The sequence below is a fragment of the Vombatus ursinus genome, unplaced genomic scaffold (assembly GCF_900497805.2).
Source record: "Vombatus ursinus unplaced genomic scaffold, bare-nosed wombat genome assembly UNPS02014768.1, whole genome shotgun sequence".
Lineage (NCBI taxonomy): Eukaryota > Metazoa > Chordata > Mammalia > Diprotodontia > Vombatidae > Vombatus > Vombatus ursinus.
Window position 1 is genome coordinate 8,981,716 of NW_020954546.1, and position 20,314 is coordinate 9,002,029.

Below are 20,314 nucleotides of genomic sequence, written 5' to 3' on the forward strand. Positions count from 1 at the left end.
GAACCTAGTATAGCATTGGTATTTGTGTAACTTCATTTTAAGTTTATGAAAAACTTTTATCTTTCATTGCAAGCCTTAAAGCACTATGCAGATATTTGTTGTTGTTAATTCTTTATGGGTTCATTTGTACCACTCTATTAAGAAAGTGCCCATGCCAATGAGATGTGGTCCACGTTTCACTGAAGTCATAAATTCTTAACTGCTGGACGACATAGGTATGATGTTTCTGATGGCAACACCCTGAATCAGATGGCATGGAAGCTTCCTTTCCAGTCTCAGGAGTCACTCTGGGATGGGAAGCCGTGTTTCAAGGGTAGGCCTCCCCTTTTGCATGTGAGACATGCAGGTGGGTAGCTTTGTGGATACAGACCTGGTGCCCTCTAAAAAGAGGTCTCATTGCCACCCCTTCCAATCATGGGCCTAGCATCTGTCACTTCGCAGGTCTAGCGCGCCACATTCTCAGGCAGGCCCTGGTACCTTTTAGGTTGTTGGTGAGTGATCTGAGCACATGTTTTCATGTCTTCCAGGTGGTGGATGTTGAGCTCCATCGGCATTCCCTTGGAGAAGACCACCTTTATCCTCAGTCCTCAGAGTCCGATGTCTCCGATGCCCCTTCATCTTTGCCTTTGCCCATGCCAGCCCCAGTGAAAGCTGCTTCTCCTAGAAAACCTTCACATGAGCCTATGCCTGATGTTGCTGTGGAGAAAGGTAATGTAATGTGTGTTCTTCTGGGTGCTGTTGCCTCCTTGCCGACTGCTTCTGCTGGAGCATTTCCCCTGGTTTAGACACTCACGGATTCATCTGCCAAGCATGAATCTAGTCGTGCCATTTCTCTTCTTGCATCCCCCTGATAAACACCAAACTCCTTATCCTCCATAGCCTGGTCCTTGGTTGACTGCTAAACCATCCCCCCCTTCCCCCGTCCGTGTCCTTCCATGTATAACCCAGTGTAGGCAAACTGAACTATTTGTGAACTTACCCATCTCTGCCTGGAGAAATCACAATCCTCGAAATAGTAATAAAAGTATAGGTTCCTGACAGTTGTGCACTGACTGTCAACCCTGCTAGATTGTGATCTCTGTGAGGGCAACAATTAGGTCTTCTTTATCAGAATTTCTTCCAGTGTCTAGCATACTTCATGTAGAATTTGTGTTTATTAGGTAGTTTTTCAATGGACGGATGAAGTGTCTTCATCAGTATTATATCTAGGACATTCAGACTCTTGAGTGGTTAATGGGTGGCATTTCAAACAGGTATCAGGAAGGCCTTTTTCTTACACATTTGCAGTGCCAGAGGCCTGATCTGCACCCAATGAAGTGACATCCAGCTTAGCCTCATACAAAATGCCAAGGGAGGAGAGCAGGGCAGGTCACTTGTGCGCGTGCGCACACACACACACAAGCTCAGAAGATCATTCAGGTGGCTCAGAGCCCTTCAGGGGTGACAAGGGTCTGGCTCCTGGCAGACAAGGACCACTTTTTCCCTCTCCCCCACTTCCTGCTGCCTCCTTCCATCTCAGTGGAGGTGTCACGCAGCTCAGTGGAGAGGGCTTCGGCTGAGTTCTTTGCAAGTTCTGCCCCATTGGAGTCTTCATTTCCGGCAGACCAGTGTGCTGAGAATCAGATCTGCCGGGGGGTCCCAGGAAACTGACCCCCAGTGCCATTCTGTATGGTCCAGCAGGATGTCCTCCTTTGTTGCTGCCCAAAAGGGAAAAGAAGAGCCCATCCCATGTCTGCGAAGGGTTTCTGTGTCCAATTCCATGCTGATTGTGCTCTGGGCCAGGTCAAGGTCTTGCCTCTGCTGTCTAGAATGCTGTGCCACCCCAGAGTGGGAATGGTGTCTCCAGGCCACAGAGGAGAGCCCTGGCTTTGGGTCAGGTCTTTCACTCCTCTTTGAGCCGGGCTTAACTTCATCAAGGTTCTGAAGTTTTAACATCGGCACAGGTGTGACACATAACATCCCTCTAGGCAGCACAGGTGTGGCACAGAGCATCCCTCCATGCATCTCTTCTTAAGAACGCTGCACCTTCTACAGCCTTTGGTTTAATTTAGTGTGGATGCTTGGACATTATTTGACTCTTTGTCTTTTTTGTTAGACGTTTTGTGTGTGTGTGTTGGATATGTATATATATTTTAAATTTATTTATTTTTGATTTTCAACATTCACTTCCTCAAGATTTTGAGTTCCAAATTTTCACCCCATCTCGACCCTCACCCTACCCCAAGATGGCATGTATTCTGAATACCCCTTCCCCTAGTCTGCCTTTCCTTCTGTCTCTCCCCCCCTTCTCTTATCCCCTTCCCCTTCTATTTTCCTGTAGGGCAGGATAGATTTCTGTACCCCATTTCCTGTACTTCTTATTTCCCAGTTGCATGTGAAAACTTTTTTTTTTTGAACATGTGTTTTTAAAACTTTGGGTTCCAAATTTTCTCCCTTCTTCCCTCCCCACTCACCCTCGTTGAAAAGGCAAGCAACTCAATACAGGTTGTACATGTGCAGTTACGCAAAACACTTCCATAGTAGTCATGTTGTGAAAAACTAACTCTATTACCCTTAATCCTATTCTGCCCTCCATTCTATTCTTTCTTTTGACCCTGTCCTTCCTCAGAAGTGTTTGCTTCTGATTACTCCCTCTCCCAATCTGCCTTCCTTTCTATCATCCTCCTGCTCTCTTGTCCCCTTCCCCCCTATTTTCCTATAGGGTAAGACAGATTTCCATACCCAATTGAGTGTGTATGTTATTCCCTCCTTAAGCCAAATCTGATGAGAATAAGATTCACTCATTCCCTCTCACTTTCCCCCATTTCTCTTCCACCTTAAGAGCCTTTTCTGTTTTTTGTGAGATAATTTAACCCATTCTACCTCTCCCTTTCTCCTTCTCTCAGTATAATCCTCTCTTACCATTTAATTTTATTCTCCAGATATCACTCCTCCTCTGTTAGACTTTTTTAACGAGTGATGTATCAGATATGGTTGGTTAAAAGCTAAGTTATTAGAATAGATTGTAAGCAATCAAACAAGCATTTATTAAGCACTTATTGTGTGCCAGGCCCTATGCCACACATGAGGGCTACAAAAGTGAGGCAGTCCATGTTCCCAAGGAGCTCCTCATGAGCAGGAACTGATTTCATTCTTTGTGTATGTCTAGTATCTGGCACAGTGCCTTTCATGGAGTGGTTACTTTATGGATGTTGGCTGAAGTCTTTGAAGTGTGAATGAATATTTTCTCTTGATGTTACGTTGCCTACTGAATTGGAGCAGTTTTTCAGCAAAAATCAAAACAGAAGAGAGTGACTTTGTGCCGTGCATGTGGGTTGCAGTTAATTTGATTTCTTGTGTGTCGAGTAGAATATGCAGTTAGCTCTAGTTAACTCTTTACTCCCTCAGAATAATAACTTTTTAAAATGTTTCATTTATTCCCTTTGTTTTTACATCACGTATCTCACCTCCCCCTTCTAGAGTGAACCTTTTTTTTTTAACTAAGAAAACAAGTAAAAATACCTGCCACTGTAACCGCATCTGGCAGTATAGACAATATTTTGTCTTAGCAGTCCCTCAGTTCTCTGCCGTGACAAAGGTATGTTTTGTTTTCAGTTCTCCAGAACATTCACTGGTTTTTCCATGAAAATAATACCTTTTAGTAGCAACTGGAAAAAATTGCTTCTTTCATTTACTGCTAGCAAATATCTTAAAGGGAGCACAAGCTGACAGGAAATTTGTGGTGTTTTATTTATGTGACTCATCCTTTTCTTCTTGGTTAGGTGGTGAGGCACTGTGTATCATTATTTCGTGTTATGTATCATGATTTCATGTTTTATTCAGGTTTTCAAGCAAAAACTGAAGCTGACAGACCCACAGCATTTTACTCTTTGCCATCCTCAGTGGAACGTACACCCACAAAATTGGTATCATCGCAGAGGGTAACCTTTGGCTCTCATGGTAATTCAGCATTCCAGCCAATAGCAGCCAGTTGCAAAATTGTGCCGCAAGGTCAAGTTCCAAATCCTGAGTCTCCTGGAAAATCTTTTCAGCCGATCACTATGAGCTGCAAAATTGTCTCAGGTAGGCCAGAGGTCGTGTTGTTGATGATGATGCTGGCGATGGCAGCAGCGGTGGTGCTGGTGGTGGTGATAACAGCACCTTGCATTCATACTGCATTTTGGGTTGACACTGGTCTCTTCATAGCAGCCCTCTGAGATCAGTATTATTAACTATTAACCCAGTTTTACAGAATGAGGAACACGAAGGTCAGTGTCGAGAGGTGGAAGTAGGCCTTGAACTCATGTCATCTCATTCAGGTCCAGTTGTCTTTTGGTTAGGCTGCTGTGCTTCTCTAGGCTGTGGGCAGGTTGGGAGAAGCCATCTGAAAAATTGTTTTCTGTGTAGTTATCAACGGCCACTGAGAGGAAAGAGTGATTTTAGTTTGATGTTCTACCAACTTCTATTTACGTGTGAGGGCTGGCTGATTTAGTCATCTCTGTTGTGGAGGGGCTTATTTTCCCAAAGATTATTTCTCCCACATTTTGACTGTTTTAGTACTAATTAGGACCTCAGTTCAAATGTAAGCAGAAAGAGAAGAAGTGAAATTCACAACTGTGATTTTGTTACTTTATAATAGTACAGAGCCGTTGCTTATTTGGATAGATGGTTGAGATGATGGCAAAAATACTCTCTGGAGGCAAGTCACCAAGCATTTATTAAGCCCCTAGTGTGTGCCAGGCACTGTGCTATATACAGGGAGACAAAAATGGCAACACAGTTACTGCCCTCAGGGAGTTCACAGTCTAGTGGGCAGAGACAACGTGCAAACAGCTATCTGCCAGGAAGATATATACAGAATAAATTAGAATCTCAGAGGGAGGACGCCAATATCGAGGAAGACTGGGAAAGGCTTTTTGTGGAGGGTGGGATCTTAGCTGAGACTTTCAGGCCATCGGGAGGTCCAAGTGAGGGAGGAGAGATGTCCAAACCTTGGGGACAGTCAGCGAGGGGAGGAAGGTGTAAGACTGGAAAGGTAGGAGGGAGCCGGGTTATGAAGGACTTTAAATGGCCAGCAGAGGACTTTGTATTTGGTCCTGGAGGCAGTGATTTCTCCAGAAGAGCTCTTTTCATTCACAAAGTTCTGCCTGCTGGTTTCTCCTGGTGTGGTAATGACTGAGTTCTCAAAAGCTCAGCCAGCAGAGTACCAACTTTACCAAGTTACACCAGTCTGGGCGGACTTCAAGGGTGGTCCCACAATAGACCAGGCTCACTAAACATAAAGACGTTTCTCACCTTTGGCCTAGGCACTTTGGGTCGTGACTCCCTGGGCCGTGACGGCCTGCGAAACAGAGAGTATAAAATGGCTTTTGGTCCTCTGCATCTCCCTCCCGTTTCTGTCGTGACAGTGGCAAGGTGGTGGAAAAGGGGCAGAGGGTGCGAAAAATCACCGTTTTTAGACTGGCTGAACTTTCAAATAGCTGCCGGCCTTCTAAATGTGAGGTACTTGTGACCAGCAATTGAAACGACCCTGGATGCGCTGGATGCTGTCGTTCTTGACATTCTTGCTGTGGCTCAGGATTCTTTTATCTTTGTCATGTCTTGGAACCTTTGGCAGTCTGGTGAAGCCTATAGGCCCCTTATCATAATCATATTTTCTTTTTTTTTTTAAATTTCAAAAAGCTTTTATTTGTGACTCCCCTAAAGGCAAAATATCAGAAAACAATCCACTGCAGAGACAACATTTTGTAGTAAAGAAATAGTATCTTTATCCTTTCCTTTCCTTCGACTATACATACATTCATCTTACATAAAATCGTATTTTCTTAAATGCATAAAATAAAACACAGTACAGTTGAAATACAGTTATCAAAGTAATTTTTAAAAACAAGTTCACGGACCCTTGGTTAAGAACCTCTTTTGTGAGTGAAGCTAGAAGAAAGAAGGAAGTTTTGTCTAAGAAGAATGCCTCATAGGTTAGCCTTAGTAAATAACGCAGTTGGGTGAATATTTTTTAACACGTGCCCTAAGGCCACAAGAAACATCATGTCATGGGCCATTTGGTCAACTCGTATTTCAGTACTTGCAAAAAGACGACTTTGAAAATAATCTAGCTTAGAATGAAGGAGTACAGACTTCTGGGAAGAACTGGGCCCTCCAAATGATATTAGCTTGTACTTTGTTAATGACTTCAGTGCAAGGATAGGAGTAGGTGAGGACAGCAGAAACTATATTGGAAAATAGGGTTTTAGGAACCAGAGACCAAAGACTTCCCTAGAAGCCGTGTGCCTAGATATCTCTGGTACTTTCTTAAGTAAAGAATCAGTAGGGGAATAGCATCATGAACATGAAGCTGGCTATATTTTAACAAATAGGAAATAACTCATTACTGATGTATGAGTCATTACTGAATCAGTTTTTAGTGACCACAGACTTGTTAGAGCAAAGACCAAAATTAGTGCAAAGATAGGAGAAAGAGGAGAAAAAAGGAGAAAGATAGGAGAAAAAGGAGAAAAGCTATATGGGATGTAGTTGAAACAACTCAGGTCTTGTTGTCAGGCAAGTTATTGTTGGAAATTAGGATATAGTTAGAAGTAAGGACATAGATATAGACAAATAATTTCATGCAGAAATTTAAAACATTGTAAAATAGTGATGAAAACAAAGAGCTTCAAAAGTCTTTTAGTGTGCCACCACCTAACCTACCTGACAACTGGTGGATACGATAGTCACTGGTAACACCAGATTGAAAATGGTTGAATATACAGATTTTAAAATTTGTGAAAGCTCATTGAGAAACACAGTTGAGGATTATGAGCCCTATAACCTCAAAAAAGAGAAGCAACAGAAAATAAGACCAGTTTAAAGAAACATTGTTGAGAGAACCAGCTAAGCAAAGTTATCCCAGAGGCATTTAGGGACAAATGGGAAAGATCAGCAAAAAATTTTACTGGACTTTAAAAAAAAACCCGTCAAGAACATTAAGTCCAAAATATTTGGACCATTTACATCCCGGTGTTAGATGTGGTTGTAGAGGAAATAGAAATGGTACCATAGAAAATAAAGAGGGGAAAAGCAGTTGGCTTGAGCTGAGTGTGTATAGAGGAGACCCAGGCTCTAGGGAGCATCACTCAGAGGGATATAGAATTGGGACGACTTCTTGATTGGAGATACCAGATGAGGCACGAAACAGAGACAGATGCTCCGGGCTGTCGGGGTGAGGTCCCAGGCATAGAGCTGATGTGTCAAACCTGAGGGAGCCTCCTCGGGGGGACCCAGGACCACTCAACAGTATTGACCCAAGCTTCCGCACAGGACGAGGGAAGTGGCTAAAGAATGAGTGGCTGTTTTCAGATTGTAGTGTGCATTAGATGTATAACTTATTTGTCCATCAGAGATGATGTTCATTTATCCTGTGGGGATCTTGTTTTTACATAACTGCTTGCATGTTGTCTTCCCCATTCGACTGTGAGCTCCTTGAGGGCAGGGACTGATTTTTGCTTTTCTTGGTATCCCTAGCCCTGGCACAGTGTTTGGTACTTAGTAGTGTTTAACATGTAAATGCTTGTTGATTTAACTTGGACTTCAGCGCAAATGAACAGTGAGTTGGATCGGGGATTGAACACAAGAGGCAGCTGAGATGAGTGGCCTTGGAGAAATTGCAGAGTTCCTTTATGATCTCCAAGTTCTGTTGGGGGTTTCTTTTCCCCACCAGTATTCTACTAGAGGTCGTGTGTGTCTTTAGTCCCCAAACGTCATTGTCTCCACAGAAAGTGAGTGTCCCACAGAGGGCAGAGTAGGTGCTCGGGCTCAGGAGGAGCAGGGTATGGTACATGATAAATTAGGAAGGTCAACAGAGAACCAGCTGAAAGTGTGCCAAGGAAATAAAGTATGATGGGGAGAGAAGATGAGTAAGCAGTAGCAGGTGGAGAGCCCCGGTGCTTGAGGGTGTCCTTAGAATATCAGGAGAAAGTGAAACCCCCCCCCAATCCTGGAGAAATACCTGAGGGCAAATTGATGGGCAGACGTGGCAAGAGTTACCTGGGAAGGACAGGCCTGGAGGGGCTGTGTAGAGTCAGCAGGCATTTATTAAGGGCCTGCTGTTCGGCTGGGCAGTGCTCTCAGTGCTGCAGTCTGGTGGAAGGAGCATCCACGTTGGTGAGTTCACACATCTGTGTTGAGCTTAATTCTTTTTCCCTTTCCAGTGAATAATTGAAAGCTTTAAACAGTGAAAGATTGTTAAATGTCTCTTGATTTCGTTTAAAAATGGCCCAATCTATAGGGACTTAACCTAGGATTTCATTGAAATTGGTAACACAGGTTGAAGAAACGCCTCCTGGCAATGCAAGGCCAGCACCTTCTCTTTGGCTGAGTGTGGCCTTGGGCCTCGAGAGGGTCACACAGTGCCAGGATGTGGCTGAGGCTGGACTAGAACCTGGATCTTTGTGGCTTTGAGGCCGGCTTTGCCCACAGTTCCATGCTGCCATTTTGCTCTTAATGTCATGGACCGTGGGAAGGACCTCAAGGGTCATCTAATCTGTCCTTATGTACAGATGAGGAGACTGAGGCCCAGGAAGGGGAAGTAATTTATATTATTTATATTTATTTTTACATTATTTCATATATATATAATTTATACATAAATATATTATTATATTATATACTCAGTCTCATGTAGTCAGTGAAGTTTATCTCTTAGTCCTTCTGGCTTAATTTTCATTAAGACGGAAAAGTTGCCGACTCCATCGCTTCCTCACATTGACAGTCACTAAACATCCAGCATGGGTCTGTGCCTACGCTTAAGAGTGTGCATTTTCTGGCTCTCCGTTTAAGCAGGCCATAAAGCCTGGAGACGGTCCTGGGATGGGATAATTCTGAGGCTAAAGGGGTACAGAAGATTCCTCGTGGACCACTCTGAGGTGACTCTGAGCCTGGGAAGCTGAAGGCTTAAAGGGGTTGGTTGATTTATGTATTATATGTTATATGGTAGAGTTCTATGGCTAGAAAATGATGGAAAGTAGAGGGAACTTATTTAAATTAGCCTAGACATCTTAGACCAAGGGACTTTCCCTTAAATTCTGAAAGAGTTTAGGGAATTTAGGTTACCTAAAAGGAGGAAGGAAGTGTGATTTCAAATGGCAGGCAATAAATTAAAAACTGGTTACCTCTGAGATTGGTGCTGAGCTGGAAGTACAGGTATGAAGTTGAGAAAAATTCTTGGAAGATAAATCCAAGGAAACTTAGGGGTATTAGTGGTATGTCAGTAAACGCTAATGATTTGCTCCCATGAAGGACAGTTGTACTCTCTCCCACACCATTGCGCGGTGCTGCAGTTAGCAGTCTGAATGTTTGCAGTCGCTCGCTCAAGTGTAGATTGGCTTGATAAGAGATGCACACCTTTTTCCTAGTTCATTGAAGTGAGGTATCTCAGGCTCTTTGAGGTCCCACTGACCTTCTAGCACTTCGATTTCATCAGATAGAAAAGGGCCAGAATCACCTGCTGGTGTCAGGAGGCAGCAGTCCCTGGCGGTTAGGTGTAGAGGGAGGCATGCTGGTCCCTGCGGCCCACGTGCTCATGACAGTGTTGCTGCTAGGTTTTCGGGTCTCCGTCCCTTTCTTGGCAGCCCTCTTCCTGTGCAGCTGTTGGATTTTGCCTCTCTCAGGCATTGTAGAAGGCTTAGACATAAGCATTTTATTTCCCTCTTTTTCATTAATAAAGGTTCCCCAATCTCTACTCCGAGTCCATCTCCTTTACCTCGGACCCCACCTTCCACTCCAGTTCACATGAAGCAAGGGACCGTCAACTCTGTTATTAATAATCCTTACGTTCTCCCGGACAAGCCTGGGCAGGTCATTGGAGCCACAGCTCCCAGTGCAGGTGTGTGGTATGATTTGGTTCAAATAACTTATGGTACGCTTTATTTGTTCTGTTAAAGTTGAAGCCTTGGCATGAACTGGTCACTAGAAATCTAGTGGGGGCCAGAAAATGTTACCTTCGGACAGAAGCGTGGGAAGGAGGTACAGCAGAAGCAGGAGGAGATAGTGTCTGAGAACGGGCTGCAGAAAGCCACCATTTCAGGTGTATCGTCATGCCTCAGAGGCTTTGCCCTACGTCCTGGAAGATTAAAAGGCACATTTCTCTTTACCCTCCTCAAGAAACCCGACAAGAAGTTGGTCTCACTCACGTTGTCCTTTTACCTCAGAACACTTGAGTGCTTCTCTCTCAGTGCTCCAGAAATCGTGAGCGTTTCAGAATTTTAAGTCTATCCCTGAAGAAGCTGGCGATGTTAGGAAAATGCTGCTTAGACCAGTGGGCAAAAATCCTGCAAATGTTAAATGATGACCAGAATGAGAACACCCTGGAGTCATAATGATGATGATTGAGTTTAAACTGTCTTTATCAAGGACCTGTGATATGCAAGGTGGGAAACCCTGTGGTGTGGCGGAGGCCCCTTGGAGTCAGGAAGGTGAAGTCCTGCCGCCAGCATGTACTAGCGGGGGGCCGGGAGCACTTGGAGTCTTGCTGCCCTGGTGTAAGCTGGTGTAATGAGATTATGTTGGTAAAGAGTCATCACTCGGGTAGTGCCCCACACCGATGAAATCACAGGACCAGACTGGGCAGGCGACGGGGCACCAAGATGAGCAAGGCCATGGCCTGTCCTCAGGGAGCTTAGAGTCCAAGGAGGGTGAGGAACCTGCTGCCCGAGGCCTGCTCTCTGAAGTTTGGACTCAGTCAAAGGGCTGCGCTTGAGGACCTAGAGGGCCACGTGCTGATTCCCCAGGCCTGTAATGACTTGTTTGTGAGTCACAGCCTAGTATGTTTTTATTCCTTATTCGATTCCTCATCTTTAAATGAGTTTTCATTGATGACATCTTTACCTGAATTTCAGTAAGAAAGACTTGTCGTGCCCATTGTTACAAGGCAGGAGAGTGAAAACAAAATAGAAGGCCCAGCTCAAAGAATACAAAGTATGAGACACTCTCGAGCCGTTCAGAATTTCGTTCACCGTGCACCCCAGAGCATGGCCTTGACCAGCATCGCTTCGAGGTAACATCGTGTGTACATCCTAAGCACACCTCTCCGGAGTCCTCCAGCCCCTGAGAGATGCTCGGCTCTAACCGTTCCCGTTCGTGTCTTGGTTCATCGTCCCTGCTTCTTCCTTACTCGAGGTTGGAAGTCCCCTTCCCCGGCATCGCAAGGACGCTTCACACATGCAGCCTTCTGCTTTCACTTCCTGTGCAGCTGCAGAGGCCAAGGAGACCTCGGTGAATTTGGGAACCCATACGGATGGCTTACCTGCTGGAGCACGGCCTGCAGCAGGAGCCTGCCTCTAATTGTGGTCATTCAGAAGAGCCTGGTAGTGTTTTTGTGGGGCTTGGGAGGGAATAGTTGGTGTGCCTGCCATGAACTTGTGTTGCTGTAACTTGAATGGTCAGAGAGGAAGCGACCATCAGATGCCCATTTACAAGTGAGGGTTTGAAATCAGTGGGTTCCCAGTGACCTCTGCAGCCTTTCATAGTCAGAGTCAGGGCTGCAGCACTCCCATCACACATTAAGAACAGAAGCAGATGTTAACGCTCCATCTCACTGCTTTGAGAAGAGTAGAAATCTAGAGACAATAAAAAATGTTGAACTTTTAGATGAGTGAATTCTACTTGACTTGTAGACCTGTTAGTCACGCAATGTCTGTTGACTCAAACTGAATCTCTCTGTTTCTCGGTGTCTTGAAGAAGAGAGGATGGCTTGGGATTCCACCGCAGCTTCACCTCCACCCCTCCCCCCAGATGTTTTCCAAGGCTCTGTTTGTTTCATGGCGGTGTTCCTTGAGGAAGGTGTACCTTCTTCAGTCGTGGAAAAGAATGCCTGGACTCATGTGATAGACTTCTAAACTGAGAATTAGGGGATCCCTAAAGAGAAAGGAGGGATCCCCTCTCCCCATTTCCCTTCCAGTCTATCCCTGGCTTTTTCATCCTCCCTGCTTCGTTGCACCAGACAACTCTCCCAGCGGGAGCTGAGCTGCTCCTCCCCACTCCCGGCTTGCTGCCCTCTCTTGCTGAAAGCCTCTGTTCTTTTCTCCAGGGCCTTGTTGGCTCTCTGAGATCTGGAGCTGGAGACCGCTGTCAAGATCTTCTAGTCACAGTCCTATATGGATATAGAGACAGAATCACTGGCCAAGGCCAGAGAGCCCTGATGCTGTCCCTTCCCACAATGCTGCGGTGCCAGCTGGAGCCTCCCAGGAGTCTGAGTACACTTAAGCTTGCGTAACTTCAAACGGCACTCGGGCTTTGGGGACATTCCACGTGGTCTCAGGTTTCTGTAACGACCCATTGACAACCTTCATAGTCTGAATCGTGGCTGCTCCAGAACCTGCCATAATATTGTTGCCAGGAAACTGAATGTTCTCAGCAGTCCTCTTCCAGCTAGGGTTGTGATGTTGTGTAATCAGTCAACAACATTGGGTAGGACATGCCTGCCTAGAAAAATGATTTGTTCCTTTCAAAGCAGTCCCTTTGGGAGACTATATACTGATTCCACAGACACTACCATTACTGGAAATCTCTTTGGGAATCCCTTTTCAGAGCTCACGTTTCATCTCTTTGACTCTTCTCAATGGTAGGTCATCTTTATTTGAAGTCGGATTTTATTTTTTCTGAAGTAAAGTCGTTGGGAGCCAGGTGTGCTGGATAAAGGCAGCGGCCAAGCTGCTGAGGCGCTTGTCTTTTTTGCTTACACCGCTGCAGGCCTAGGAAGGGGCGCCATCACAGGAGCAAGAAGCGAACTTCCAGGTGTTTGGGGTCAGACTGAAGTGTACCCCACCATGTAACGAGCCTGACTGTAATTGGTGCTGAGAGCAATTCTACAAGGGTTCCCAGAAGGCTTTGAATGACAGCAGCAGATTGAGAAATATGTGGTCCCCCAGGGGACAGATACCTAATTATCGTTTATTGAATTGCATTTCAGTGGATTGTTTTAAAAACCATGCTTGAGAGTCACCTCAGAGTACCTCCTGTCCACTTGTTCTCTTCTTACTCTCTTATCCCTTTATCTCCCTCTCTAGGTCATTGTGGTTTGGTGAAGGGAGCGGTTTGGGGAGCTGAAACACTTTTTTTCCACAGTAGTTTGGAAATCCTTTCTTTTTCAGCTTTGCTTGAATCATTAGGAATGGGGTAGAGGGAGAGAAAATGTCAGATACTTGAAGATCTCATGTTGTGTGCCTTAGGCTTCAATCTGCTCTCTTCTTTCCCAGGAAGCCCCACCAGCAAGTCGTCCAGTGCTTCTCAGACTGCCCACGGAACAGGGTCTCCCATTCCTAAGATCCACGGAAGTAGCTTCGTCACTTCGACAGTCAAGGTAACACCCTCTTTGGATGCTCGTGTGTGTCTGTTTTCAAAAGTTAGCAAGTTCACGCAGACGTATTGTCTCTCCCAGTAGAATGTTAGCTTCCTGAGGGCAGGGGCCATTTCACTTTGGATGTTGGCTGTCCAGTGCCTGGCACATAGTAGACACTTAATACATGCTTGTGGAACGGTTGAAAGTGTGTCTTTTCAGTTGACTGTATAAATTCTGTCAGATACCTGACAGTATCCTTCAATGAGAGGATTGCTACATTATGAAAACCTGCCTATAAATCCTGGCACTGCCATTTACTCTCTGGGTGACCTTAATTTCCCGTGTCTCAGTTTCTTCATCTGTAAAACGAGGGACTTCTAGAGGGCTTGCGAGGATTTTCCCAGCTCTGGATCGAGGATTCCTTGATCTTGATTGGCCATCAAGTCTCTGCTTAAATTCTTCTGTTAACAGGGAGCTCTGTCGCTTCTGCAGGTAGCACACCTGCCCTGCTGTGGAGGAGCTTTAGCTTGTTCAAAACTCCTTGCTTGACTCTTTGCTCTCTTTTTTGGTGGTTGTTTCTTCTTTCTCGTGGTATCTTCTATTGGTTCTCATTCTTCTTTACAACATGACTAATGTGAAAACAGGTTTAATATAAATGTATAGGTACAGCTTATATCAAATTGCACACTGCCTTGGAAAGGGGAGAAAATTTAAAACTCAAAATCTTACGGAAGTGAATGTTGAAAACTAAAAATAAAAATTTTTTTTAAATTTAAAAAAGAAAAGAAATTACTTGTTTATGCTTAGCCAAAATTTTCCCTTCACCCATCTTTACTGTGGTATTCTGAAATAATAAATAATGCCCCTGTGTTGTAGGCGAAATATCCCTATTTCCTTCAGCTTTATTTTATAACCTGCCACTTTACTGCAATTAATTTTGTCTCTTAATTTTTTATTGGATCTGGTGTTATATAAATAAACCATCATATCGTTTGCCAGCAGAGACCATTTTTCTCTTCTTTGCCTAATCTTCCTTCCATTTATTTTCTTGTCTTACTGCTATTTCTAGCATTTCTAGAATGAAATCAATTGATAGTAGTGACTGTAGTTCTTGTTGGATAGGATTTTAATGTTCCTCTCTTAGACATGATGTTAGTACTTGGTTTCAGATTGATGCTGTTTATCATATTAAAAGATTCCTTAATTCCTATGTCTTTTAATGTGTTTAACATAAATTAGTATTGTTTTCAAAGGGTTTTTTTTACATCAGTTGATATGATCGTGATTTATATTATTTTTGTTATGTTTACAGACTTTCTAATAAAAGTGCTTGGCACATAGAAAGTGTTTATTAAATGTTTTGTTGATTGAATATTGAGCTATTCCTACAGTCATGTTAGAACTCCATAGTGAATAAGTTTTTAAAATAGGTCACTTATATCTTTGATGTTTAATTCAATATTTTTACTTTAATTACTAATGATATTAGTTAATAATTTTCTTTTTATGCCTGATTTTTCCCTCCTTTGGGTGTTAGCATATTTTTCTTATAGAAAGAGCTGGCTTAGATGCCTTTTATCTCTGTTTTGTAGTTTTGTAGTATCGCAGTTAATACAAACATCCTTAAAACAGTACTGGAATGACTATCTCTTAGGGAGGCTGTCCATGTGATACCTGCTTAGCTCTGGGTGGAGCTAGAAGGCCTGAGGTTCCTTCACATGTCAGGTTTTATGTTTCCAAATTAACTGTGTTGGACAGGTGCATTTTGTGTTTTAAGTTTCAAAATTTGCATTTAGTGTAAATTTAGAGACAACTGTTGTGCTGAACTCTCATCAGCATGATGACGAACAGGACTAATGATGGAGTAATGAAGAAGCAGCTCTCCGCCTCCTGATAGAGGGGTGAAGGGTTAAGAACGCAGAATGACATATGTTTGTTTTGGACAGGCCAGTGTGGACATTTGTTTTGATTGACTATACTGTCCGTGTTTATAATGGGTTTTATTTTTCTTTTGTTCCCAGTTTGGAGGAGGGTGATGATGAGAAGGAAGATCTTGACTGATTAAAACAAATAAAATATTTTTAGAAAGTTAAAAAACAAAAACAAGAGAAGGTTCAGTTCTGGAGGGGAGAGGAAATGGAGGTACAAGTGTATGTCAGAAATGACTGGTGTAGGGGGCAACTGGGTGACGCAGTGGATAGAGCACCGGCCCTGGAGTCAGTAGGATCTGAGTTCAAATCTGGCCTCAGACACTTGACACTTACTAACTGTGTGACCCTGGGCAAGTCACTTAACCCCATTGCCTAGCCAAAAAAAAAAATAAAAGAAATGACTGGTGTAAAAAAATTATTAATTAAAAAATGAGATGACTACAAATTAGAAAAGCTTATATAAAAATAATACAGTAAAAAAAACTATGCAGCTTCAGAAAGTCAATATTTTTTGTTTTATTTGCAGTCATTGAAAAACTGTCTTAATCTTCAAAAGAAAAAAAAATTTACCGTGCTTAGTAAAATATTTTCTAAGTCAGTGGTTTCCAAACCAAGCTCTGAATGATGTTTAAAAGGAAATCTATTAATAGAGGACATCCAGTTGTGTCTCCTGTTTACTTTTGACTCCTAAATAGTGTTAAATCTCGGCTCCAGCTGCGCCTCCAGAGAATATTCTTGAGCAGCTGGTCTTCAGGTTGAATTTCTCAGATTTCCAGGATGGTATAACCTCAGTAACTCAGTGCAGGTTGTTGGAATTGAATCAGATCGACTCCTGGTTTTGGGGTTGCCTAATTATGTGACGTGTCCAATTGCCTACCCAGCAGGAGGACTCCTTGTTTGCGTCTATGCCTCCTCTTTGCCCGATTGGGAGTCACTCCAAGGTGCAGAGCCCTAAACCTGTCACCGGAGGCCTCGGAGCTTTCACCAAGGTGAGTGTTTGTTGTAGGTCTCTGCCCGTGGTCGGCTAGCTCAGTGTTGGCTGGGGTAATGTGCCACCTTTCACTCAGCTCCTTGGGAAGTGAGGTTCAGTGTCAGGATTTTGTCTGGAGTACCCTGAGGGTGGGCGCCCTCCCTTTTCCTGTCTTGTGTCTCTATGGTAAAGAAAGGAGATGTGGGTGTTCTGGTGCTGATCCCTTTCTATCCCAGGGTCTAGGACCTGAGCAGGGAGGCCCGTCTAACACACTCACAGGTAGGTGAAAAGAAACCCACTTGGAATGTTGGGGTAGCTCGCTCCCCTTGGGGCCAGCTTTAGCTCAAGCAGAAATCTGTCTGTAGCTTTTTGTCCTTGCTCTCAATTCGAGTGCCCTCCCCACCCCCCCAAGTGTGATTCCTAGTCCATATGACGGACTCTCTTATCCTCAAAGGCAGCCCTCATGTTTCAGCAAGTCATTCTTCTCCATGGTCTTTGAGCAGGCCCTTGGGCATCACATTTCCCATGCTGGTTGTCCTTCCTTGGACTTGCTCTGCTTGTCACAGAGTCCTTTCTAAAATGTGACCCTTAGAATGCCTGAACCCTCACAGATGCAAGGAAGTAGGTGAAGGGATTTTGTTTGCATATTCACAGGGTGAATGCTTTATTTCTGTACACTTGTGTCCAACGTGAGCTTTCTCCAGGTAGCTTTTTGCCTTTTCTTGCAGACCACATTTCATTAATTTGTTAACCTCAGCAGATAGAATGTCTCCACAATGGAGTGCTTTATTTAGTGTGCTTGTGTTTGTTACAAGGTGATCATCAAGCAGGAGCCTGGAGAAGCCCCCCACATGCCCACCTCAGGAGCCCCCTCCCAGCCGCCTCTTCCCCAGTATGTGACGGTGAAAGGGGGTCACATGATAGCTGTGTCCCCGCAGAAACAGGTCATGGCTGCAGGAGACGGGACTGCTCAGTCACCAAAGGTACAAGCAACATCCCTCCAGGGTTTGTTAGAGGAAGGGGTAGGGCAGTCGTTGCACTGTATGAGCCAACCGAAAACCCACCCGACTGGGAATCAGATGAGCCCGGGCACATTTCCTGGCTGCCAGTGGGTGACCTGGGGCAAGTCAGTGACTCCCTGTGAGCCCTCCTGTGAACCCACCTCTGAATGTCACAAATCAAGTGCTCTTACTGCCTCCCTGGGATCAGTCAGATCATGTCACTGAGGCATTGCGTCCATGGGACTCTTCCTAGTTTTGTTAACAGTGATTATGAGGAGTAGCTGACAATTGCTGTGAAGATTGGGGTACCCCAGAAAGGCAGGAGAACCTACAGCCAGAGACCTGGTCGTAAAGACACGTGTCAGTCTGAGGTCAGGATTAAAAGCAGGGCACTACTGGGGGCCCTGAAATAGTTTGAGGCAGAAGGAGAAAATGTCACCTTTGCCTCCGAACCAAAGCCCTGCTTCCCTGAACCTGGATTCCCCTCCTCAGATGAAGACAGGGGACTCACAGCTCTCCGTTTTCACTTAAACCTCTTCTGGTATTTGAAAGCTCTTGGTTTTGGCAGTTTTCTACATGTGTAGATTTTAGGAGAAATGTATGTATTGCTAGGAGAAGAAGCACCAACAGCAGACCATAAACACATGATAAATAGATCGTATCCTTCCTCTCTACAAAGTTCACTGAGGCTCGTGGTTCTTTGTCTCTACCCCAGGTGATTCCCTGAGAGCATTTAGCCTTAGATTGTTTCCATTACTTGCCAGGTATTCCAGTTCTAGGTACCATGTGCATTCTAGAGAATTATTTAAAAACTATATTTTTAGCATCATTATTTTTTAATTAGCGAAATCCAATTCAGGGACTAATAGACATGGAGAAGGAGGGGAAACCTTTTGATATTTGACCAGGATAGCAAGACAAGCAGAGATCCAGACAAAATATTTATTTTCTTGGTTTCAATTCTATGTGAGAAGCCAAATGATGCAGCAGTGAGTGTGCTGCTATTCAGAAGCAAATTTGGGTCTTTTTCCTCAATGTCCATCCGTATTTCAAATGCTAGAAGAGGGAAGAAATGCATGCTCACTCAGGTTATAAAACAGAGGTAAAAATGTGGCGAAATTTAGATTGTTCTCTGACTTGTCCCATAGACGTTTATCTGAATTAGTGTGTTCATTTTGGTACTCACCAACAGACTGTCTTTCTGTCCTAGTCTGTCCTCGTCATCATTGCCTTTTTTTTAGATTTTACATTCTGTGTAGTCGGGTCATTTGAATCCTGTACTGCACTCTATACAGCACCTTATAAGCCCCCACTAGTTTTATATTAATGTTGATTAGAGTTACGAATAGTATCCCTGCCAAGCTAATATTCCAAGTGTGGGAAGCCTTTAATTTATTTCTCTTCCACACCTACTAATCAGTCAGTCAGTCAACAAGCAGCTAAGTGCCTACTGTGTGCCAAAGGCTGTGTTGAGCACTGGGGATACGCATACAAGAAATGAAACAGTCTGAAAATTGATCTACCTGAAGATGTTTGGGAACACTCATACTACCTAGCTTACTGGATGCCATCCGACTTTCACTTTTTCTGGGATGAGGTCATGCCGTTGATCTCATTCTGTCCATAGAAGTTACTAAATATCCCAGGCTTTTCAGTGGAAAAAGAAAAAGAAATCAGGGCCAGTTGTAAGCAGTCTTACAGATAGTTGACATCTAACCCAAATACCATTCTGAATCCCTGTGCCAAGAATGTGTATTGCCACAGCAGCTAGCCATTTTGCTCTTGGGTGACTGATCCATGGCATGTGCTTAAGGTACCTGATTTTCTTGTTATTGTTCCTGTGGGAATAGTCTGAGCCATGAAGAATCACTTGCATACACTAATAGCTCACTCTGAGAGGTCTGGGCTTTAGCAGAGGCCCAGAAGGGGCCCAGGTGACGTCTGCTTTCTTTTATGCAGGTGGTTGGTGTGCCAGTCGGGTCTGCTTTGCAGTCCACAGTGAAGCAGGCCATGGCGATCAGTGGTGGGCAGATCCTGGTGGCCAAGGCCAGCTCCGCCGTTGCCAAGGCCGTTGCTCCAAAGCAAGTTGTGACCCAAGGAGTTGCCAAAGCGATTGTGAGTGGAGGTGGCGGAACCATCGTTGCTCAGCCTGTGCAGACCTTAACCAAGGCTCAGGTCACTTCCACTGGGACCCCAAAAAGTGGATCCCAGGGCTCAGGTAATGACGTCGTTGGCCAGATTAGGAAGCCTCGTGGGGAAGGTACAGCCGTGCCGTCGCTCATAATCAAGGAGTAAAATTCTGCATGACATCCATATTGGTAATAAATGCTGTGTATCCTGATGATCTGACGGCATTGGAGGCGTGTTGAAAGGCATTCACTTTATCTGGCCCAGTAATAATTTGTGGAGAATGCTACAGAAAGAGTTAAAGTTTACTTCAGGTTTTTAAAAATAACATCTTGCAGGACTACTAAAAATCATACTTAATAGTATGAAGCATAATTCTCAGTTTTTCTAACACCTCTCCTAAGAGTCATTCCAAACTCAGGTTCTAGTTAGATCATTTAAAAAAAAAAATGTATCATTATCCAGCTGGGCTTTCTATAGAAGGTGGTATGGTGGAAAGGGTGACCCGTGGGGAGTCAAGAAAGCTGGGCCTCTGTCTTAGCTCTGCCACAGCCTTGTGCTGAGTAGGCCTCTTCTGTCAGGGTCTTTATCTGTTCAAATGAGAGGGGCGCTGCCCCTGCTGAGAAGGGCTGAGGCCATCTTCCCCCAGCCTCAAGCCAGGGCAGGGAGTCCAGGACCAGCTCCTCTCAGGGGCCCCTTTGAAGGCTGCCATACTCTCTCTTCCCAGCTCCTATTTGCAGCGGCAGCTTGGGCTTTGTTCTCTGTCGCTCCTGGGAATGACTACCTCAGGAAATAGTACCTTCATGTGTCCATCCCTGCGAGAGCCGCCCCTACTGAGTGGGATGCTTCTGACACGAATACCCCCGGGGCCCTGGCAGCCACTACCCTCCTCTGCCCCCCCTGGAGCCCCATCATTGCCTTCAGCCTGCTCTTCCTGCCCTGGGCCAGACGGGTGATAGGCAGTGCTATCCGTGCC

General features: G+C 44.5%; 1 protein-coding gene across 7 annotated transcripts in view; it reads left to right on the forward strand.

The window, feature by feature from the left end:
• YEATS2 (YEATS domain containing 2) overlaps nt 1–20,314 on the forward strand; it is a 104,346-nt gene that overhangs the window by 43,062 nt on the left and 40,970 nt on the right. For 5 of the 7 annotated variants that reach the window (XM_027861803.1, XM_027861801.1, XM_027861800.1 and 2 more), the window contains 7 exons: nt 528–708; nt 3,823–4,062; nt 9,698–9,856; nt 13,227–13,330; nt 16,122–16,229; nt 17,026–17,193; nt 19,171–19,429. In XM_027861803.1, coding sequence (XP_027717604.1) covers nt 528–708; nt 3,823–4,062; nt 9,698–9,856; nt 13,227–13,330; nt 16,122–16,229; nt 17,026–17,193; nt 19,171–19,429 — 1,219 coding nt within the window. The remainder of the gene's footprint in view (nt 1–527; nt 709–3,822; nt 4,063–9,697; nt 9,857–13,226; nt 13,331–16,121; nt 16,230–17,025; nt 17,194–19,170; nt 19,430–20,314) is intronic. The other 2 variants (XM_027861799.1, XM_027861804.1) reach the window with 2 other exon arrangements.